The following is a 24,963-nucleotide window of genomic DNA, read 5'->3' on the forward strand; positions in this document are numbered from 1 at the left end:
TATATATATATATATATATATATATATATATATATATATATATATATATATATATATATATATAATATATATATATATATATACACATCTTTGAATTCACCGAGCCATAGTTTCGATATTACTTAGACTTTTTCTTCTAGAAAGATTCAAAATTGCATTAAAATTAGGAAAATCGTCCCTTTATAATATATATATATATATATATATATAATATATATAATATATATATAATATATTATAATATATATATAATATATATATATATATAATATATTATATATATATATATATATATATATATATATATATATATATATATATATATATATATATATATATATATATATATATATATATATATATATATATATATATATATATATATATATACATCTTTGAATTCACCGAGCCATAGTTTCGATATTACTTAGACTTTTTCTTCTAGAAAGATTCAAAATTGCATTGAAATTAGGAAAATCGTCCCTTTATAATATATATATATATATATATATATATATATATATATATATATATATATATATATATATATATATATATATATATATATATATATATATATATATATATATATATATATATATATATATATATATTTCAAAGTTTTGTTTTTGGAACAAAACAAAGAAGCGGTTTGTGGTCCGAACCAGAACATACGTACTGATATAAATGAAATCTTAAAACGAGTGAAACTTAAATTAAATATGCAAATCAAACTAGAAACGAATAAAATTCTTTACAAACAAGAGTTTGGGTTTTGACTCCTTCTCTCACTGTAAAAGTCTAAAACCTACTATGTCACTGGCATTTTACTGAAAACGGATGATATTACAAGTATTTTCTTTTGTACTTATTACAACAAAGAAAATAAACATACAATTACAGTAAAATTTAATTTTGAACCGATAAGCTTTCAGCAATTAATATAGTTATATATCAAACATTCAGGTTAATTTCATTTGTAACTCCAAGACTTTCCAAGACAGAAGGAGTTTCACTACAAACAAGAGTTTAAATACTGCCCCCTCCCCTAACTGTAAAATTCTAAAGGCTACTGTGTCATGGGCACTTCACTGAAATTCAATTATATTATAGATATTTTGTTTTGCAGTTATTACAGCATTGAAAAATAAAATAAAAATTATAGTTAAATAAAATCTTGAACTGATGATCTTTCAACAACAAATATCATTATATATGCAATATTCAATTTGATTTTATTTGTGCTTTCCTTGACTGTTTAAGACACACACAGTATCCTTCTCAGTAAAGGGCCGATGACACAGTAGGTTTTAGACTTATAAAGTGGGAGTAGGAGGCAAAACCTAAACTCTTGTATGTAACGATTTTTTATCGTTTCAAGCTTAATTTAAATATTCAAACTAAGTTTCACTTTGATTTGCATATTCAATTTAAAATTTACTCGGTTTAAGATTTTTTTATTCATTTATATTAGTAACTGTTGTGTTTTTTTGCTATGATTATTCATTTAATTTCTGTTTGTTTTGGGTTTCATTTATGCTTCAATAGCAAACTATTTTTGTTTGTTTTAAGTTTGATTTGCATATTCAATTTAAAATTTACTCGGTTTAAGATTTATTTATTCATTTATATTAGTAACTGTTGTGTTTTTTGCTATGATTATTCATTTAATTTCTGTTTGTTTTGGGTTTCATTTATGCTTCAATAGCAAACTATTTTTGTTTATTTTAAGTTTGATTTGCATATTCAATTTAAAATTTTCTCGGTTTAAGACTTATTTGTTCATTTATATTAGTAACTGTTGTGTTTTTTTGCTATGATTATTCATTTAATTTCTGTTTGTTTTGGGTTTCATTTATGCTTCAATAGCAAACTATTTTTGTTTGTTTTAAGTTTGATTTGCATATTAAATTTAAAATTTACTCGGTTTAAGATTTATATATTCATTTATATTAGTAACTGTTGTGTTTTTTTGCTATGATTATTCATTTAATTTCTGTTTGTTTTTCGTTTCATTTATTCTTTAATAGCAAACTATTTTTGTTTATTTTAAGTTTGATTTGCATATTCAATTTAAAATTTATTCGGTTTAAGATTTATTTATTCATTTATATTAGTAACTGTTGTGTTTTTTGCTATGAGGGTTTACTTAATTTCTGTTCGTTTTGGGTTTGATTTATTCTTTAGTAGTAATTTCTGGTCGTTTTGAGTTTGAGTTATTGTGGGTTACTATTTCTTTTGATCTTAAGTTTAATATCACCTTTGCTTTTCTTGAAATATTTCTTTTTTGGAAAGTTTTCTTTCCATAAAAAGATTTAATTTAATAGCATGTCAGTACAATATTTTACTATTACGCGCTTTAGATGCATCTTCTAGATCCTCGGCAATTTTTATCTATGGCCTCCACTTCACACCTTCCTAGTTCATAGTTGAATACTTTCTCCAGTTTCTTTACATTCCTCTTGTTTTCAAACGATCTATCACTCAGATAATTCTTGTGCAACCCCTTCTGCTTTCTATTAAACATAAAGCCTTTCACTAATAATCTTAGCTGCGTTCCTAACTTTCTTCCCGAAGACACCATTAGCAACTTCATATCAAACAGTTCGTGGTAACGAACTGTAGTAAGGAGCGACCCGGCTCAATAGTAACCAAAACTCTAAAAAAGGAATTTTGATACCAATACCTACATCAAAAGAATCGCATTTTAATGCTGATTTTAAATATATAAGCTTCATCAAGTTTAGTCTTACCCATCAAAAGTTACGAGCCTGAGAAAATTTGCGTTATTTTAGAAAATAGGGGGAAACGCCCCCTAGAAGTCATAGAATCTTAACAAAAATCACACCATCAGATTCAGCGTATCAGAGAACCCTAGTGTAGAAGTTTCAAGCTCCTATCTACAAAAATGTGGAATTTTGTATTTTTTGCCAGAAGGCAGATCACGGATGCGTGTTTATTTGTTTTTTTGTTTGTTTTTTTTCCCAGGGGTGATCGTATCGACCCAGTTGTCCTAGAATGTTGCAAGAGGGCTCATTCTAACGGAAATGAAAAGTTCTAGTGCCCTTTTTAAGTGACCAAAAAAATTGGAGGGCACCTAGGCCCCCTCCCACGCTAATTATTTTACCAAAGTCAACGAATCAAAATTCTGAGACAGCCATTTTATTCAGCGTAGTCGAAAAACCTTATAACTATGTCTTTGGGGACGACTTACTCCCCCACAGTCCCCGTGGGAGGGGCAACAAGTTACAAACTTTGACCAGTGCTTACATATAGTAATGGTTATTGGGAGTGTACAGGCGTTTTCAGGATGATTTTTTTGGTTGGAGGGAGGGGTTGAGAAGAGGGGCATATGCTGGGGGAACTTTACATCGATAATTTGTCATGGGGGAAGAAAATCTCCATGAAGGGAGCGCAGGATTTACTAGCATTATTTAAAAAAAAACAATGAAAAAATAAATATGAAAAGGTTCTTTCAGCTGGAAGTAAGGAGCAGCATTAAAACTTAAAATAAACAGAAATTATTAACCATTTGAGGGGCTCACCTCCTCCTAATACCTCGCTCTTTACGCAAAAGTATTTTTAGTAATTTCAACTATTTATTGTACGGCTTTTGTGATTCTGGGGTCATTCTTAATGAATTGGGACAAAATTTAAGCTTTAGTGTAAAGAGCGAGGATCTGACAAGGGGGTGAACCCCCTCATATATGTAATAAAAATATGAGAATACAAAATTTCTTTACGTAAGCTAATTTATAAGTTACGTAAATCTTTTACTAATAAAAATATTCGCAAAAAATTAAAAGTTCTAGTTGCCTTTTTAATTAACCAAAAAATCGGAGGGCAACTAGGCTTCCTCCCCCGCTCTTTTTTTCTCAAAATCATTCGATCAAAATTATTTAGCCAAAAAAAAAAAAATGCAAATTTCGTTTTAATTATTCCTCTGCGGAGAGCCAAAATCAAAACATGCATTGATTCAAAAACGTTCAGAAATTAAATAAAAAAAACAAGTTTTTTTTTAACTGAAAGTAAGGAGCGACATTAAAACTTAAAACGACCAGAAATTACTTCGTATATGAAAGAGGCTTTTCCTTCTCAACGCCCCGCTCTTTACACTAAAGTTTTTTACTGTTTTAAAAAGAAGGATTGAGAGAAAGAGTTAAACTTTAGCGTAAAGAGCGGGGCGTTGAGAAGGAAAAGCCTCTTTCATATACGAAGTAATTTCTGGTCGTTTTAAGTTTTAATGTCGCTCCTTACTTTCAGTTAAAAAAAACTTGTTTTTTTTATTTAATACAGATACAAAGATGCAATCAGACGGCATAATTGTAAAATGTTTTAGTGAGATGTTAATAAATTGAGAAGGAGTAGTCAATCTAGGCATGTCCCAAGAGTAAGGCACTTTTGTATGTCTTTTCAGGAGATCAGTCATTCAACTAGAATATATTATCCAGAAGTCAATCCATAATTGCAACTGAAAGTCTTTAAAAATCAATTTCCCTAAATCAAGACTAAAGTAAATTCAGTGGATAAAAAATAAACACTAATCAATTTGAATAATTTATGATCATTTGCCGTCAATCAGAGGGAGACGGCTCTAAATTTATTTGTTTCGTCCCATAGGCTTTTAAAAATACCTTCCTTGGGAGCATCTTCTTTAGAAAATGCCTCCCCCTCTTAAATTTGAATGAGTAAACGCCACTACTATGAGCCACCCTGTTTTCACTTATGATAATATACATGAATAAATGAAATGTAGAAAACATTTTTAAAAAAGGTAGTAAAACAAATATTCAACCTATAATAATAAAAAAGATAATTATTTTAACGATCCACGACATTTTTTATATTTTATTGATTTTAGAAATAATTTTTAAACATTAAGTACTAAACATGGAAATAGAAAAAAAATAAAGTAGAGCAAGGAAAATAGGACAACATGCTGACTATAGGAGGCACAACAAATTTTGTACGCAACTAAAATACAAGTGTGAAAACAAGAAAAATGGGGCCTCATATTAAGTAAAAGAAACTGCACTTTTATACCAGGCGAATAATATTAATTCGTGTCTATTTTGTATTTTTGTCCTCAATCAGAACTACAAACAACGCACTAGCAGAGTATTCTAGCAATGATTCGCTACCCTTCTGTGGCTATGACTGTTGAATTGTGTTTACATGTAAAAACAAATGCAAAATTCCTAACCTAGAAGCTATTTGTTGTTATGTTTTAAAATATGCATAGAGTCTGCAATTTTGTATTCTGCAGCCAATGGTGTGCTCTTATTCTAAGGTGCTAGGTGTAATAAATATTTTTGTAATGAAAAGAGTGATACGAAGGAAGCAAGTACAGTATTTTAGAAAAATAAGTCATTCTTACTAGATTTAGGCTCGATTTACACTTAAAATTTTCTTTTTTTTCAAATTTTCAATAAATATCAAATTTTCAATAAATATACTCCAAATTTTCAATAAATATCTTTGTAATAAAAATAGTGATAAGAAGGAAGTAAGTAAAGTATTTTATATAAATAAGTCATTCTTACTAGATTTAGGCTCGATGTCCACTTCCAATTTTTCTTTTTTCTAATTTTCAATAAATATCAAATTTTCAATAAATGCACTTCAAATTTTCAATAAATATCTTTGCAATGAAAATAATGATAACAAGGAAGTAAGTAGAGTATTTTTATACAAAAAAGTCATTCTTACTAGATTTAGGCTCAATCTCCGCTTCAAATTTTTCTTTTTTCACAATTCCAAGCATCTTTCCAGTATAGAGGACGGAATCAATTCGAAGAATAGCTGTAATAGAATGTCGTTTGATTTCACTTCTATTGGTAACCACCAAGTTTGCCCTAGAATTGTTAGTTGTTGGTTTTTAATAACTTTAAAAAATCTTTCGGAGCTTGAGATATATTTGCAGTTTAAATTTGTAGTGAATACTACAAGTTTAGAATTAAAGGGCACGAAGTGATACGTTAACTCCTTTTCATTATATTAAAAATAACCAATGAAGTAATACATGAATCTGTAAAACTTCTGTCACAACATGAAGAAGACATATCTCTTGGTGATATAAAAGAAATAAAACAAGTTTTTTCAACTGAAAGTAAGGAGCCACATTAAAACTTAAGACAAACAGAACTAATTAAGTATGTGAGGGGGAATTCCCCCTCCTCAAATCCTCACCCTTTACGCTAAATTTTGACAATTTCTTAAGGATAGCTACTGAAACCCAGGATCGTTTAACTACAATCAATTTAAAAAAGAAGTTTCAACAAAAAAGGTTTTTTGAAGAAAAGTAAAGAGCTCCATTAAGTCAAGGATGAGCCAAAATAAAGTCAAATAACCTTCCAAGCGTAAAACTACCACAAATCACTATTAATAAGTAAATGAAACTCAAAATCAACCGAAATTACAATAAATAGCCAAGTCAAACTCAAACGAGTAAAAATTAACATGAGTAGGGCTGACAACCCTCATGCCTTCTCAAGACCAGAACGCAGTTTGTACTTTACTGAGAAAACAGCAACAACAAAACTAAATACCATGGATTGTCAGGTGTACTGACATATACTGATATTTATTCCTTAAAAGTTTTGATAATTTTCTTATTTATGAAAGTAAGAAAAGTGAAAATATTTCTTATGTATTTCCTTATCGAAAAAACACGAAATTCAGTGACCAGAGTGAAAATTTGACTTCTGTTGGACAACCAAATTTGGGGAGGGCATTTTTAAAAGCACTATTTCTGGTTCTTTTCATTGAAAACAAAAACAACAAAAAAACCCAGATTTCGTAAATATTCTTTCGAAATCCTTAGCCCCCTCCTCCTTATATTTTTGTGAATTAGTGCCCCTGTTAGAACATGGTGTAATATGTTAACAGCTATGTAAATACATTTATAGGCGTTTGGACGTTAGAACGCAAGCTTACTTTATAGTTTCACCAATAATGACATCATCCAATGAAATCAGCTCAAACTGAATGTCCTCTATTGCTTGATTCAGGTAGATGCGCGTGAAGTGTGATTCAGACTGCCGTAGTGCTCTCAGCACAACTTCTCTCTCCTCTGCAGAATTTTCCTTGAACTTGTAGCGATCTGTAACATCACTACGGCCAAATTTACCAACACACTTTGTGCTGACATTTAATCCAATGCTAAAACACAAAAAAGTAAAAAAAAAGTGTTCTTAGGCGCTTTAAAAGCTAAGCATTTAATGCAAAATATTTGTAATATTTTTAAAGCTATTTTTAGGGGAGGGTTAATACTTTACTGTTTAGTATTTTAGAATATTATTTGATAGAATGGAAAATTTCCAGCAATATAACAGTTCATTTGTAACTCACTGTATTAAAAAAACTGAAGGGATGAATTGTGAAGAAAATAAGAAATCAAGATTAAAACAAAATTAATCAAGTTCGTAGAAAAAAAAACTAGAAAAGCTATAAAAGCTGCAAAAGTTAAAACATACCAACTCAAACGACTTGAGGATGGGACAGCTTTTCTTTAAACGTTTAGGTGTCTTTGAGAATATCTTAATCTTTAGCGACAAAACGCGTTCTGAACTAGATTTAAAAGTTTTAACTTATTCATTTACGCAGTAAAAGCTGATACAAATGATGAAAATTTATTAGGCTACTGCCCTACAAACTTCAGAAGTTGAAACAACCCATGAGCAATAATAGACAATTACGGATTACGGTTTCTATGTGTAAGACTTAAATGAGACCATAAAATTATGGTTTCCTCAAATGAGACCTTACATGGGTCAGGAGAGTAACAAATGTTTCGTGTTGATTTTCTTGGTGCTTTAACTTATCCCAAAATAACTTATCTGATATGGCTTTTACCCATAATCTCAACATTCTTTTGCTTTAAATGTAAAATTAATTTTGCTCTTTTGATAACTCTAGATAAAATTTTATGATAAAATTCTAAAGTTTTTAAATCCTTCAAAACGATCTTTTGGACAAAAACAATGAGAAAACGTCATTGATTATGTTCATTAAGGAGTTTCTCTTGTGCACTAAAAATAAAATAAAATCATTTACTTAAATCATGCTAACATAAAAACTCAAAGACTCATCCTACATCACAGACTCATCCAGAATCCTTCGGTCATACTCAAGGACCTATCCTTGAATTACACTCAAAAATTTCATCAGTAGCATAATAAGCCCAAATCCCAATCTTCACGTCTTGGAACAAACGTTATTCAAGTATTTTAATATTCCCCAGCATCCCTTAACTCCCCAGTATCCCTCTAATCCCTGGGAAGATTCTTCTTTTTTAATTTTTGGCTTCAATACCTACTATTCTAGCATGAGAAAAATCATCCTTCTCTCTCTTTCTCTCTCTCTATCGTCGCTCTCTACATCGTCTTTCAAATAATGAAAAACAGATACCTGCTTTTCAATACAGTTTGATTACTCACTCGGATGTTTGTTTATGTAAAAACTTAAGACCTCTCTCCGTGTCTCTCCAAAAGACGCGATCGGCGTTAACTTCTGCAAATACGAAACAAGTGTCATAATGCTTGCGAATTTCACCCCTTTTAACAGCTTTTACAGAGGTTGGACCACACTGAAATAACCCTTCAGATGCTTCTTGTGGGGTTCCATCAATCACTTGCCAACCATCATAATCACCAGGGGCAAGATCAGGTCTTTTCATCCAGACTTCATTCCAAACATGGTAATTCCTTAAAAATAGTTTCTATACAGAGAATATATTAGTAACTAATTGGGATAGCGGACAGTTTCAATCACGAGAACTATTGTTCCTGGTTTGAAACGAATTAGGTGTTAAAAGATCCGGGCTATTTGTTTTTCCAAAGATTAGGAATGATGTGATAGACTTAAGGATATACTGTATACCAATACAATTAAAGCACAACCTCTCTTTTTCTCTAATTTCCGTTTGCAGATTCTATACGCAATTTTCAAGAGGGTGATTTTGATTTCAGGATAAAAAGTTTTGACTTCTTAATCGACAAATTTTCTATAGTTAGTAAAGCCCAATTATACCAGTGTGAACCTTATCTTTATATGCCAACTTGCAAAATTTCTCTACAATAGTCGAGAATATTAGCTTCGAGATAAGGGCCTTATTGAATAACGGTAAAAGCACACATACAATAAAGTGATGGTAAAAGATAAGCATCCGGTGGAGGCGGACGTGAAATATAGACCAACTTCTAAAGCACACAGTTCACCCTAACTCCTATGGATTGGAAGTTCCATGGATTGGCTATTCGATTACACGCAAAACAACCCTAGGAACAGGGTCGTTCCCACAGATAGCTATGGCTATAGAGACCTCCTTGTAGGAACATTCACTGACATATTAGCATATACTTACACCAGAAAGTATCTTATCCGCCTCTTTGTGTCACGAAAGGCTAGTAGTATTCTAAAGATTTCTGAGGGCCTCTTGTTAAAAGCGGCTGTTTTGCTACTATGGCTGCACAACTGGCAATAAATTGCCTCTTATATCATAATTATAATAAATTATAATTATAATAAATTATTATTATAAATTATAATTATAATAAACTATAAGAATAAATTATAAACATATATTTATAAATAATATATATATATCTTATTATTATATATTATTACATATTAATAATAAATTATGAATAATGAATATATATAATTATAATAAATCATAATCAGCGTTTTAATGCTCGAACATTAGTTTTTATCTGACGACTTTCCAACTTTTATAAAACAAGCCAGCAGCATCAAGAATTATATTTAAATTATAAATTTATAAGAGATGAAGCATGCTGAGGATTGGTGGCAATGTACTGCCACTGTAACTGGATGTAAAATTATTATTTTGTTATATAGCGGTGTGTATCAGACTTAGTGGCTCCTAGCCTAGTTTTGATCTACAGCCATTTGAATCTTTTAATACAGCAAGACCCCTCTTTTAAAATAGGATACAAGATATTTGCTGAAATATTACTGAAAACATTAGCTAATATCGACACAAAGACACAGTTTTAGAATATTTAATCTTATCCATTTGATTTTTCATATCGCAGTTCATAATTACATGTTGTGAATCGTAAAACAATGTAAACAATGTGAATCAAACAGTTCGTGGTAACGAACTGTAGTAAGGAGCGACCCGGCTCAATAATAACCAAAACTCTAAAAAACGGAATTCAGATAACAATAGCTACATAAAAAGAATTGCATTTTAATGCTGATTTTAAATATATAAGTTTCATCAAGTTTAGTTTTTCCCGTCAAAAGTTACGAGCCTAAGAAAATTTGCCTTATTTTAGAAAATAGGGGGAAACACCCCCTAAAAGTCATAGAATCTTAACGAAAATCACACCATCAGATTAAGCATATCAGAGAATCCTATTGTAGAAGTTTCAAGCTCTTATCTATAAAAATGTGGAATTTTGTATTTTTTGCCAGAAGGCAGATCACGGATGCGTGTTTATTTGTTTGTTTTTTTTTTTCCAGGGGTGGTCGTATCGTAATAAAAACATAATAAAACATGTATATAAAATATATAAAAACATAAGTACATAATAAAACATACGAATACAGAAGTTCGTTACGTAAGCTAATTTGTAAGTTACGCATATCTTTTACTTAAAAAAACATTTGTAAAAAATTAAAAGTTCTAGTTGCCTTTTTAAGTAACCAAAAAATTGGAGGGCAACTAAACCTCCACCCTCGCTCCTATTTCTCAAAATCATTCGATCAAAACTATGTGAAAGCCTTTTAGCCAATAAAATAAATATGGAAATTTTGTTTATTATTCATCTGCGGAGAGCTAAAATCAAAATATGCATTAATTCAAAAACGTTCAGAAATTAAATAAAAAAAACAAGCTTTTTAACTGAAAGTAAGGAGCGACATTAAAACTTAAAACGAACAGAAATTACTTCGTATATGAAAGGGGCTGCTCTCTCATTAGCGCCCCGCTCTACACTAATTTAAAAATTAGAGATGATAGAAAGAGTCAAACTTTAGCGTAAAGAGCGGGCGTTAATGAGGGAGCAGCCCCTTTCATATACGAAGTAATTTCTGTCCGTTTTCAGTTTTAATTTCGCTCCTTACTTTCAGTTAAAAAACTTGTTTAATTTTTATTTAATCGTAAACAAGACAAAAATCCCTTCCTTATAATATAGTTCAAGAGACTGATAGGTCGAGTTTTCGTGGGTTGCTTAGGGACCATTTTGGTATTTATGATTTATGATTCTTTTTCTTTTTTATATATTAGATAAAGTAGGGAAATATTGCATAATACTTCATTACTTCATTACATTACATTACATAATACTTAATATAATACTTCATTACGTAATACTTCAATACTTCATACTTCATTACTCATATTTTATAGTTTTTCTTTTAATTAATCCAACAAGATGCTAATAAAAACATAAAAAAGAAAACATAGCAAGACAAAGCAACAGGGAGAAAAAAGACAAAACAAATAACAAGCGCACTGTTCACAGAGCAAAAATGGTGAGAAAGTAAGAAAATAAGAATACAAATTAAAAAATTGAGAAAATGAAAAATATCTATCAATATTTGACGTCTAAATCAAACTTTGACCTAGTTTATGGTTACACAATCTTATGTGTCAAACTTATATATCTCATATATCAAACAGTTCATAATAACAAACTGTAAGTAAGGAGTAACACGGCAGACAGTTTGAACCAGAATTCTAATAAATGGAATTTGAATTTGGCTATGAACAAATATGTTAATAGAATCGGCTGATTATGCTGATTCCAAATGTATAAGATACATTTAGCTTAGTGGTACCCATGAAAGGCTACGAGCCTGAGAAAATTTGCCTGATTTTGGGAAAAAGGGGGAAATACCCCTAAATGGTCAAAGAATCGTAATTAAAATCACACAATTAAGTTTAGTGTATCATAGAACCCTGTAATAGAGGTTTCAAGCTCCTATCTACAAAAATTGTGGGATTTTTTAGTTATTGTCAGAAGAAAGATCACGGATGCATGTTTGGTTGTTCTTTTTTCCCAGCAGGTACTTGTATCGAACGAATGGTTGTAGAAAATCGGGAGAACGCTCATTCGAATGGAAATTAAAGTTCTAGTGCTTCTTTTAAGTGACCAAAAATACTGGAGGGCAACTAGTACACCTCCCATGCCCCTTTTCCTAGAAATCGTCCAATCAATATTTTGAGATAGCCATTTTGCTCAACAAAGTTTAGAAGTCCTAAAACTATACCTTTTGGAGATAACGTAACCCCTCCAGTTCCTCGGGATAGGTCTTTAAGTTTTACACATTGTTGACGCATAGTATTAGTTATCGGGATTTTGTATTTGGGTGGGTTTCCATGGGGATATTTTTCCGTGTAGAGAGAATTTTTTTAGAGGGGGGGGGTGGGGGGTGAAATTTCCAGGGAAAATTTTACTCTTGGGGGATTTGACAGAATTCTTATATAAAACTCTTTTTATTCTTCTTACTTCTCTTTGGCGAATCAAATTTGCATGTGAAGACGTTTTAGGATAATTGTCGAGGAAAATTTTAGTGTGTTTCGTTTTCCAGGAAACGATTTCTGTGGAAAAGAGGGATTTCCGAAATGATAAAAAAAACTATTAGAGCCTAAAGTCTTTTAAAATGAAAGCATGCTGAGAAGAATTTTTCGGGCTAAATCTTCTGCAAGAGATTTTACGGAGATTTTAGTGTGATATTTTATTATTTTTTTTTTGTTATTTTTACGTCGTGACATTTATTTTGTCTGATTGTGTGAATGAAATTTGTATTTTGTATGAAATTCCTAGACCTTTCCTGAAATTTGAAGAATAAAAATCCGTGTTTTAAAATCTTTGCACTTAGTGAATTTAGATAGCGATAAGAGTTTCTTATTGAGACCAATTTTTGGACTTGGGTTCTAATTATTGGTGGATGTGGTAAAATATGTCACATCTGGTGTCTGGCGGCAGGGTAAGATCCCTCAATTTAGAGAGGTGTTGAACGGTGGATCTGGAATTGGGACAAAGTGTCTGGTATCTCCGCAAGTAATCCCGTTTGAAGAGCTCTTGAGTAGACGGTAACTAATTAAATCACGCTAGCGACATTTTTGTGACGAAACGTATCACCATGCTTCCGAAGTGGAAGAAAAGGAGTCCTACGGAGAATTTGGAAGAAATCTGCCAACCAACTTCCATAGATGGCTCAGTCTAACATTGCTGAGTGTGCAGGCAGAGAACCTGGTGGCAACAAGCAGGCGGCCAGCCAGAGTGTTTGTGCCACTGAAGGATGTGGAAGAGATTTTTGAGCTTTTACACAGTTTATGGAGGCAGTACCGTATCACCTGCAGGTAGCCCTTCGTGAGAGGCAGTTTAAACTATTAAGGAAGCTGTAGCTTTTGCGGAAGCTAGTGCTCGGGCTAGTAAAACAACAATAGATTGTTTGAAGACGGGTGACGATGAATGGAACCTGGTGGACGGGTTTCATGGACGGGTGAAGATGCATGCCCGGGCATGACAGGAAGGAAACAGGTGATTTTTTCCGACTGAAACCAATTTTAGGACTTAGGTTCTAATTATTGGTTGATATGTTAAAAGTTGCCACAGGGAAGGGTTGAATTTTCAGTGAGGATTGAATCATGTGAAAGAAATTTTACACTGAAGGGTATATTTTAAGTTGGATGAACTTTCTACAGAGGGTTTTCCCATGAAAGGAAGGAATTTCTCATGGAGGGTGTGGCAGATTTACCGGCATTATTTGACAAACGATCATAAACTAAATAAAAAAACATTTTAGCCGAATGTGAGGAGCAATATTAAAACTTAAAACCGACAGGAATTATTCCCTATGAACAGATTTCCCCCTCGTCAATACCTTGTTCTTTACGCTAAGTTCTGACAGTTGGTCCCAATTTTTTACGAACAAATCCTGAAACGTGAGGATCGTTTAATTTGAATAGGAAGCATTTTTTAAAAGTACTAAAAACTTTAGTGTGAAGAGCAAGGTATTCAGGAGGGGGGCAATCACTTCATATACGAAATTATTTCCGTTTGTTTTTATTTTTAACGCAGTTCCTTACCTTCAGTTTAAAAAAAAGTTATTTTTATTTAATTTATGACCGCACTAATAATTTAGGAATTTCTGCCACATTTTGTAAAACCATTTCTGTATTGACCGCACCCTGTTGGCTTCTTTCAATAATTTCCTTCAAATTTCTTATTCATCTACAGAAAATCTGCGCAAGCTCCTGCGCCAAAACCCCTTGTTCATGAGCTACTTGGCAAATTCTTACCAAACTGTGTCAAATATCTTTTCTGCTACAGGGTAGCCATTGTCGTCGACAATCACATCTACTGTTAAACTTCCATGGGAGTCATGAGCAGATTCATAGTTGGTAACAGGCCGGCACGGAATACCAAGAGATCGACAAACTGGAAAATAAAAGTTAAATCCTTAGAAGAGTGACAAAAGGACAACAGCAATGGTAAGTGAATCTGAGTGAGTTTCAGTAATTTCAGAAGAATTTGGCTCAACATAAAAAAAAAAACTATTTATAGAATCAACAACTGATTCTTGTATAGTTTCCTACCAGTTATATTGAGTCTAAGGTGAAACCAAGCTTAGGTAAAAAAGATACACCGCTTATTGAATTGTTTCAGGGATGAAGGGGGCCTAATCTTGGAAAACTTTTTCAAAACGACTCAATAGTTTAGAAAGGCAAATATTTTCACATCCTCTTACATTGAAAGGAAGTCCCAAAACCTCTTTCAGTGATAAACAATAATACAAAAACTAAACATTAAAAAATAATTTTAAATAATTTTTATGACAATTTTTAAATCTCTTATTAAGTCTTTTGAAGTAGCCTTAATTAAAGAACTACTTCAGATATGTAAGTGAGAGGAGTATAAGTAAGAATTTGGTCCTTATGCCCCCTCCCCATGAAGTTTCCTGACTTCTAAGGTTTTCTCTGTAATTTATTTTGTTACGTCTTTGAACCCTTGCAAACCATCGTTCCGTATAATGCCATATAGAAGGAACCTTATTTCTTGGCTGGTTTGGATTCGAGGGGGGGGTATGTATGGGTCCAAATAATATAAATATGAGGAGTTATATAAACAATATGGATGAAGAATAGTAAATAATTTTCTTGGGAGGTATAGAGCTCACTATACCTCCCTCTCACTAATACTTAGATTGTTAATAAGACCAAATTCATGTAATTTATCCTTTTTTCCTTCATAACTAACTGATGCTTACTTGTAGTAATGACACCAGCAAAATTAAAACACTGTCCAAACTTGACTGGCTCTTTTGACTCCCAGTATCTTTTAAGGATTTCCAAGCTGCCTGTCCATTTGGTTGGTGCGAATCCACCTTCATAAGCATCTGACCATAGAGCTACCATGATTCCACCATCATCAGCATGATTCACCTATACCACAAAAAAAAATTTTATCTCTTATTGAAATATCTATAAACTTGCTCCTGGTAAAATTGAATTTTGTAAAGCTAAAAATGGAAATGCGGGGCGTTCATGACACGAAAGCTGCCATTGGGAAAATATGAAAAGTAACACTCTAAATTTTCATTTTTAGCCGTAGAAGGATGTGTTTCTCCTGGTGGCAAAACAAAGAAGAGATTTTTAGTATACTAGAGGCAAAACATCTGTTTTTCAATTTGTTAAAATATCTCATTTTAGTCTTTGGTAGCTTTTACAATAGCTTATCGGCTATAACCGTCCTTGTTGTACGTTTTTGTTGCACTTGATATTTACCAAGTGACATATAGCGATCGCAATTTCTGTCGGTCTGTCGGTCTCTCTGTCCGCTTGTCCCGGTTTTGCTAGTTTGGGCACTTCCAGATAAGCTAGGACGATGAAATTTTGGCAGGCGTACTACCAGGGACCACACCAGATTAAATTAGAAATAGTCTTTTCTCCTATTCGAGAATTTGGGGGGGGGGAGTGAGGGGACGGTTAATTCAGAAAAGTTAGAAAAGATGAGATATTTTTAACTTACTAACGAAGATTGGATCTTAATGAAATTTGATATTTAGACGGATATCGTGTCTCACAGCTTTTATTTTGATTTCCGACTGGATGCGGTGACATCGGGGCGAGTTGGAGGGGGAAATCTAAAATCTTGGGAAACGCTTAGAGTTGAGGAATCAGGATGAAACTTGATTGAAAGAAAAGCACAAGTTCTAAATACGTGATTAACATAATCGGGACGAATCCTCTCTCTTTAGGGGAGTTGGGAGGAGGATTAATTCTGAAAAATTAGAAAAAAATGAAGCATTTTTAACTTATGAAGAAGTGATCAGGTCTTAATGAAGTTCGATATTTAGAAGGACCTTGTAAGTTAAGTCTATTATTTTAAATCCGGACCAGATCCAGTGTCATTGGGGGGAGTTGGGGGGGGGGCTGGAAATCTTGGAAAACGCTTAGAGTGGAGAGATCGGGATGAAACTTGGTGAGAAGAACAAGCACACGTCCTAGATATGTGATTGATATAACCGGACCGGATCTGCTCTCTTTGGTGGAGTTTGGGGGGGCATCTACTTGTCTGTCCCGGCTTTGCTAGTTCGGGCACTTCAAGATAAGCCAGGACAATGAAATTTGACATATTTATCAGGAACCAGACCAGATCCAATTAGAAATAGTCGCTTCCCCGATTCAACCATCTAAGGGGGGAGTGGAAGGACGGTTAATTCGGAAAAATTAGAAAAAATGATGTATTTTTAACTTGCGAACGGGTGTTTGAATCTAAATGAAATTTGATATTTAGAAAGACCTCGTGTCTGAGAGCTCTTGTTTTAATCCCGACTGGATCCGGTGACATAGGGGGGAGTTGGAGAGGTAAACTGGAAATCTTGGAAAACGCTTAAAGTGGAAAGATTGGGATGAAAGTTGATGAAAAGAATAAGCACAAGTTGTAGATACGTGACTGACATAACCGGACCAGATCCAGTCTCTTCGGGCGAATCAGGGGGTATTTCCAGTGCTTTGGTGAGTTTGGTGCTTCTGAACGTGCAATACAATGAAAATTGATAGACATGTCAGGGACCGACACAAATTCACTTTGTTTACGTATTGTAATGGTTATTAATGAAGTGTACAGACGTTTTGAGGGGTATTTTTTCACGTTGGGGTGGGTTTGGATCGAGAGAAGGGGGTTACTTGGGAGGATCTTTCCACGGAGGAATTTATCACAAGGGAATAGAATTTCCAGGAAGGGGGCGAAGGATTTTCTAGCATTATTTAAAAAAACATGTAAAAATAAATAATTTAATTTTCAACTGGAAGTAATGAGCAGCATTAAAACTTAAAACGAATATAAAATATTACGTATATAACGGGGTTCGTCTCTTCCACAATACTTTGCTTTTTACGCTAAAGCATTTTTAGTAATTTCAACTATTTATTCTACGGCCTTTGTGATTCAGGGTTATTCTCAAGGATTTGGAACAAGATCCAAGCTTTAATGTAAAGAGAAAGGTATTGACGAGGGGGCAAAAACCCTCATATACGTAATAAAGATACACAAATATAGAAGTTCGTTACGTAAGTTAACCCGTAAGGTGTGTATGTTTATTACTAACAAAAAAGTTCGTAAAATAAATCTAGTTGCACTTTTAAGTAACTAAAAAGAGGAGGGCAACTAGGCCTCTTCCCCCACTCCATTTTTTATCAAAATCGTCCAATCAAAACTATGAGATAGCCATTTAGCAAAAAAAATTAATATGCAAGTTTCATTTTAATTTTATCATGTAGCCTACGGTGAGCCAAAATCAAAAACGTTCAGAAATTAAATTAAAAAAAACTTTTTTTTTCAACTGCAAGTAAGGAGCAACATTAAAACTTAAAACGAACAGAAATTATTCCCTATATGGAACGGGATGTCCCCTACTCAACGCCTAGCTCTTTCCGCTAAAGTTCTTTATTATTTTAAAAAGTAGAATTATTAGAAAGAGTCAAACATTAGCGTAAAGAGCGAGGCGTTGAGGAGGAAACAACCCCTTTCATATACGGGATAATTTATGTTCGTCTTAAGTTTTAATGTCGCTCCTTACTTGCAGTTAAAAAAAAACTTGTTTTTTCATTTAATACATTTATAAAGCTAAACTGAGAGTATGCATTAAATGGCTTGTTGGAAACCAGGTACCTAAATTTGTTTCCTTCTGTTTTCTTTTAACAAAACATTGAAGTTAGATAAAAGCCCTTTGAAAAGAAATAAAAAAGAGCCCAGGATCCAACAGTTTGCATAGTAAAGGAAAAAGGACTCAAGAGCGCTTAGAACAAGTTGATACTTTTTTTTTTTTTTACCCCAGCTTAAATATTGACAATATTTCACGGATTACTAGTTGGATTAATAAATAAATACAGGACAATCTGGAAGCAAGGTTGGCGAGGATAAATGTTTTTGCGGCCGTATCAAATTGACGTATGAAACCAAGAAAGGAAATAATAAGTGAAAAGAAAAATATCAAATAGGTGAAAGAAATGAGGATTCTGTCAGCCAGTAGCAAAATATGAAGACGTCATCCTCAGGGTTCAAAAAAAGAAGAAGAAGAGAAAAAAATAATTGAAAAACAACAACAAAATCTAACCTTCTGAAGTGAACTCTGCAAGAGGAGAAAAGACACTAAAAAAACAACAACAACAAAAAAAAACAAACAAACAAACAGAGATCAATGAAAGAGAATTTACTGATTAGATTGAATAAGTATTCTTTGCCTTGCAACAGATTTTGCCCGTCTATAATTTCGGTTTTCATTAGATATACGGACAGACTGTCTTAGATTAGACTTGGTGAAAATATTGATAGAGTCTTTTAATATTAAATTGTTATAAATTGGGCTTAAAGAAATATCTCCCGTGTCTCTATTTATAGCCAAATTTCTGTTTGTACATTTCTTTTTAGCCCAATTGCCTCTTTAAAAGATTGTGGTAGGCTATTTACGGTAGATATTAAAGCTGCCTCTTCAAAAAGAACTAAATTGTCAGGATTTTCCTATATATGCTTGACCAGAGCTGAGTCAACGTTATCACTTTTATTTTCTAATCTCAGCAACTTATCTATTGAAATTTTGTGTTCATGCAATCGTTTTTTCGCCTATTTATCTTTTTCTTTTCATTTATTATTTCCTTTCTTGATTTCATTCGTCATGTATAGCCAGTATGGTCTTAGAACGTATTTCCGTATCAGTTTTTTTTTTAAATTGATACGGAATATTATAGATATCCTCTATAAAAAAAATTTATAGGGGAGGGAGACAAAGACTAAAAACGGTATTTTAATAGACGCTGCACAATTTTGTACTACTTATACATTTTTGTCTTCTTTGGCATTGGGGCAAGTAAACATTTTGTCCACCCTCCTGGGGGTAAACAGAGACCAGTACAGATATATTTTCAAGGAAGAGCTCGGGACATAAAAAAGGAAGATTGGTGTATCTTAATTGTTGAGTCTAAACAACCCTAAGTATAATTTTTGGGTTCAGTCGAGAAAGAAGATTGATTGTAGTTTGATTCAAAGGTGAATCACGCAGGAATGGTTGCATATTATAAACTATCTCAACGAATGAATAATTACTTCGTTATTTATATTAAATACGCAGGTAGTCAATCTAAATGAATCGCCTGAACTTTAGCTTTCAATAGAGCTATAATATATTTGTCACTTTTCCTCGAAGATTAGGTCAACACATCCAGATTAAACAAGAAATATACCACCATTTTTCCGGCTAAAGCCGAATATTAACCACTCAGTGGTCAATTTAGCCAAGCTCATATGACAGACTAAGGAGCAAATGTAATAAGAAATTTACTACTCTTTTGTCATATGTTTTACAGAAAGAAATTTTTCATCCTTGATTTTTACAGCCCGTGAACTAGTAGGCTTCAGAGTTTTATAGATCAATAATTCCTTCTCTCTCATGAACAGTGAATTGTAAGCAAGATTGGTACAGTAATACCAAAAAGTTCGCGGTAAGTAATCAAACAGTTCGTGGTAACGAACTGTAGTAAGGAGCGACCCGGCTCAATAGTAACCAAAACGTCCAAAAGAACGGAATTTTGATACCAATAGCTACATACAAAAAAATCGCTTAATGCTGATTTTAAATATATAAGTTTCATCAAGTTTAGTCTTACCCATCAAAAGTTACGAGCCTGAGAAAATTTGCGTTCTTTTAGAAAATAGGGGGAAACACCCCCTAAAAGTCATAGAATCTTAACGAAAATCACACCATCAGATTCAGTGTATCAGAGAACCCTACTGTAGAAGTTTCAAGCTCCTATCTACAAAAATGTGGAATTTTGTATTTTTTTTGCCAGAAGGCAGATCACGGATGCGTGTTTATTTGTTTGTTTTGTTTTTTCTTTTTCCCAAGGGTGATCGTATCGACCTAGTTGTCCTAGAATGTTGCGAGAGGGCTCATTCCAATGGAAATGAAAAGTTCTAGTGTCCTTTTTAAGTGACCAAAAAAATTGGAGGGCACCTAGGGCCCCTCCCACGCTAATTATTTTCCCAAAGTCATCAGATGAAAATTCTGAGATAGCCATTTTATTCAACGTAGTTGAAAAACCTTGTAACTATGTCTCTGGGGACGACTTACTCCCCCACAGTCCCCGTGAGAGGGGCTACAAGTTGCAAACTTTGACGAGTGCTTACATACAGTAATGGTTATTGGGAAGTGTACAGGCGTTTTCAGGAGGAGTTTTTGGTTGGGTGGAGGGGTTGAGAAGAGAGGGATATGCTGGGGGAACTTTCCATCGAGGAACTTGCCATGGGGAAGAAAATTTCCATGAAGGGAGCGCAGGATTTACTAGCATTATTTAAAAGAAAAACAATGAAAAAATAAATATGAAAAAGTTTTTTTCAGCTGGAAGTAAGGAGCAGCATTAAAACTTAAAACGAACATAAATTATTACCCATGTAAGGGGCTCACCTCCTCCTAATACCTTGCTCTTTACGTTAAAGTATTTTTAGTAATTTTAACTATTTATTCTACGGTTTTTGTGATTCAGGGGTCATTCTTAATGAATTGGGACAAAATTTAAGGTTTAGTGTAAAGAGCGAGGTACTGACGAGGGGACGAACCCACTCACATGTGTATTAAAAACATGAGAATGCAAAAGTTCTTTTCGTAAGCTAATTTATAAGTTACGTATATCTTTTACTAATAAAAAGATTCGTAAAAAATTAAAAGTTCTAGTTGCCTATTTAATTAACCAGAAAATCGGAGGGCAACTAGGCTTCCTCCTCCGTTCTTTTTTCATTCTAATTTATAAGCTAATTATAAGTTACGTATATCTTTTACTAATAAAAAGATTCGTAAAAAATAAAAAGTTCTAGTTGCCTATGTAATTAACCAGAAAATCGGAGGGAGACTAGGCTTCCTCCTCCGCTCTCAAAATCATTCGATCAAAATTATGAGAAAGCCATTTAGCAAAAAAGAATGCAAATTTCGTTTTAATTATTCCTCGGTGGAGAGAATCAAAACATGCATTAATTCAAAAACGTTCAGAAATTAAATAAAAAAAAACAAGTTCTTTTTAACTGAAAGTAAGGAGCGACATTAAAACTTAAAACGAACAGAAATTACTTCATATATGAAAGGGGCTGCTTCCTCATCAACGCCCCGCTCTTTACGCTAAAGTTTTTTACTGTTTTAAAAAGTAGAGTTAAGAGAAAGAGTCAAACTTTAGCGTAAAGAGTAGGGCGTTGATGAGGATGATGATAGGGTTCTCTGATGCTCTAATTTTGATGATGTGGTTTTCGATTAAGATCACTTGACTTTTGGGGTGTCTGCCCCATTTTTTAAAATCAAGAAAATTTTGATGGGTAGTACTAAATTTAATGAAATTTATATGTTTGAAATCAACATAAAAAGCCACTTCTTTTAATTTATCTATTGGTATCAAAACCTCTTTTTTAAACTGTTTTTTTTAGAGTTTCGGTTACTACTGAGCCGGGTCGCTCCTTACTTACAGTTTGTTACAACGGACTGTTTGAAGAACAATTTTCTCATATTTTTCTTCTGGTTGCTATTACGTATATGAGGAAGTTGTCCCCTCCTCAGTACCTCTCTCTTTACGTTAAAATGTTTGTGAATTTGTACAAAGCTTATTATTCTAACTAAACAGTCCTTGTGTGTCAGGAGTCATTCTTAAATAATTGGAACAAAAAGTCGAACACAAGCGTAAAAAGTGAGGTACTGAGAATGGGGCAACCCCCATATACATACTAATTTCTGTTCGTTTTAAATTTCAATGTTGTTCCTTCAAATTTTAATGTTAAGTTTTAAGTTTTAATGTTTCCGTAGGGATTTTTTTTTGCATTTAATAACAGCCCCAAAACGAAAACACACAGTATCTTTGGTTTATTATCACATAAAAGTCATAGTTAAGAAGCTGCTTAAGGTAATATTATCTGCTAAGATTGCCCGAAAAATAGCACAAACAAATTATTGTTTGTATCGGCCATTATTTAACGATATTCTGACTTAAACGTAAAGAGCGAGGTACTGACAAGGGGAAGAAATTCCCTCATATACGTAATATGAAGGGTTCGTACCCTCGTCAATACCTCACTCTTTACGCTTAAGTTCTAATTTTGTTCCAATTCTTTAAGAATGCCCTCTGAATCCCAAAAGCCGTTTAATTATAATAAATAGCTCTTTTGAAATACTGAAAATACTTTAGCGTAAAGAGGGATATATTGACAAGAGGATGAACCCCCTTGTATACGTAATAAAGTCTGTTCGTTCTAAGTTTTAATGTTGCTCTTTACTTTCAGTTGAAAAAACTTAGTTTTTGTAAATCTAGTTTCTTATTATTTTTTAAATGATGCTGGGAAATACAGCGCCCTCTTCATGGAAATTCTTTTATCCCATAAAAAATTCCTCCATGGATATATCCTCCCACATAACTCTCTTTCCCTAACCCCCCACCAGAAAAAATCCCCCCTGAAAATGGATGTATACTTTTCAATAACTAATACTATTTGTAAACCATGGGCAAAGTTCATATCTTGCAGCTTTTCCTCCGGGGATTGTGGGGGATTGAGTCGTCTCAAAAACATAGTTATTAGATTTTTTGACTATGTTGAACAAAATGGCAATCTCAAAATTTTGATCCAGTGACTTTGGGAAAAATTGAGCGTGGAAGGGGGCCTAGTTGCTCTCCAATTTTTTTGGTCACTTATAAAGGGAACTAGAACTATTAATATCCGTTTGAATGAGCCCTTTCGCGACATTTTAGGACATCTGGGTTGATACGATCATCCCTGAAAAAAAAACAATTATCCTTGATCTTTCTTCTGGAAAAAAATACAAAGTTATACATTTTTGCAGTTAAGAGCTTGAGACCTCTACGGTTACTATATGCTAAAAAACGGTACACCAGAAAACGGTATACCAGAATAAATAAAAAATCCATTTCATTTCCATACTTAAAATTTAAAATGAAGAAATTTCTTTTTGCGAGGGATTCTTCAGTAGTTTATTATTTCTTATACCATTGTGCTTGTTGCTTTACTGTTTTTCTGAATGCTCCTGACTGATAGTAATTTTCTAAGTTAAAGCTGTGTAGTGCTCAGGACTGTATTTTGCCCAAAAGGCATGTTTGTTAAATCTTGGGCGATTTAATGATGTATATTCTATGAAATTTTAAAATGTGAACTCTTAAGTCTAAATTTACTCTAAACAAGACGTTTAGGAGTTACGTTTTTTTGGGCTGTAATATTTTCTTTGCTTTATAAAATTGGTGAATATTTTCATGGAACATCCTTGTTGCCCTGTGTGAGAGTTGTGAAGTTTAAGAAAATTAAAGTTAACAACCTAAAACATTAGGATCAGTTAAGTTCTTTAGTGCACTCTCCCCCTTCCCTCCAACAAATACAAATCACCCAATGAAATTGACATTTGAAAAGATAATAGGCTACCATAAATTACTTCAAAACATTTTCTTGTATTCTTATATATTTGTTTTTTAGCAGGGAGAAAAGGGAAAAATATTTTCTGTTTTCCCAATAAACTCTGAATTGTAGTTTCTTGATCTTAACATTTTGGAACATAGGATAAACCAATCGAATACACAAATAGAAGAAACTAAAGCAATTAATGGCTGGATTGAAGAAAACCCCAATATAAGCTAAAAATATTAAAGTTAAAAGAAAAATAAACTTACTGCAGCACTGATAGCCCTAGAAACAGCAATAGGGTCAGATCTCCGAAAGGGAAGGAGTTTAGATATATTCCACAAACTCCAGATGCTAACGTCTAGAACAGGATCTTCAAATTGTGAATAATTCCAAACAGCTGCTTGCAAATGCTTGGCAGTGCCACGAAAGAGAAGGCCCGACTCTTCTAGTACATATTCTTTCCTATCAGCCTCTTCCTCAACAAAAACTGGATCATCTTTAAAAAAAATGAAAGTGTGTTTTTCAATAAGATATATTTTCAATTGAGCTATACCGCCAAATTAAGCTTAAATGAACGGAAGTTGTATCAATTTCCGACAGCTTGACTAAAATTCTAAATTTAAAAAAATTAGACAAATGGTTCCAAATATGATTCTCAACTGGGTTAGCCTGAAACTGTTTTGCTGTCAGCAAAAATACTAAGGTGTAGCCTTATATATCATTAACCAAAGGCATAACATTGCAACCTTCCTTAGTTTCTCCTTAAAAATTGATAAAACAAATCCAAATAGAAACTAACAATTTCTAAGAAAAATCAGTAGCTCCAAGGGCACAATCCTCCATGCTGTTTCGATGAAGACATTCCTTTATATCCAATTCTGGATCGAAAAAGCAAATTGAGAAAGGTCACTTACTTTCTCCAAGGCTATGGATCAATAATTGTGGTCGGTAAAAATTTTCTCCCCTTTCATATTACATAATTGACATTTCCCTATCTAAACTCTTTGCTTATGTAAAAATATGACCATAAACGACAGTCTCTCAT

The 24,963-nt window shown here is 32.9% G+C and overlaps 2 protein-coding genes across 3 annotated transcripts in view; both read right to left on the reverse strand.

The window, feature by feature from the left end:
- LOC136037006 (ribosomal protein S6 kinase 2 beta-like) overlaps positions 1-24,963 on the reverse strand; it is an 884,370-nt gene that overhangs the window by 465,011 nt on the left and 394,396 nt on the right. The window lies entirely within an intron of this gene.
- LOC136036976 (annulin-like) overlaps positions 1-24,963 on the reverse strand; it is an 83,728-nt gene that overhangs the window by 17,380 nt on the left and 41,385 nt on the right. The window contains exons 4-9 of the mRNA XM_065719377.1: positions 24,185-24,414; positions 15,250-15,424; positions 14,282-14,420; positions 8,439-8,705; positions 6,937-7,161; positions 5,710-5,855 (exon numbers count right to left, since the gene is read on the reverse strand). Coding sequence (XP_065575449.1) covers positions 5,710-5,855; positions 6,937-7,161; positions 8,439-8,705; positions 14,282-14,420; positions 15,250-15,424; positions 24,185-24,414 — 1,182 coding nt within the window. The remainder of the gene's footprint in view (positions 1-5,709; positions 5,856-6,936; positions 7,162-8,438; positions 8,706-14,281; positions 14,421-15,249; positions 15,425-24,184; positions 24,415-24,963) is intronic.

This window comes from Artemia franciscana, chromosome 2, assembly GCF_032884065.1.
Source record: "Artemia franciscana chromosome 2, ASM3288406v1, whole genome shotgun sequence".
Taxonomy (NCBI): domain Eukaryota; kingdom Metazoa; phylum Arthropoda; class Branchiopoda; order Anostraca; family Artemiidae; genus Artemia; species Artemia franciscana.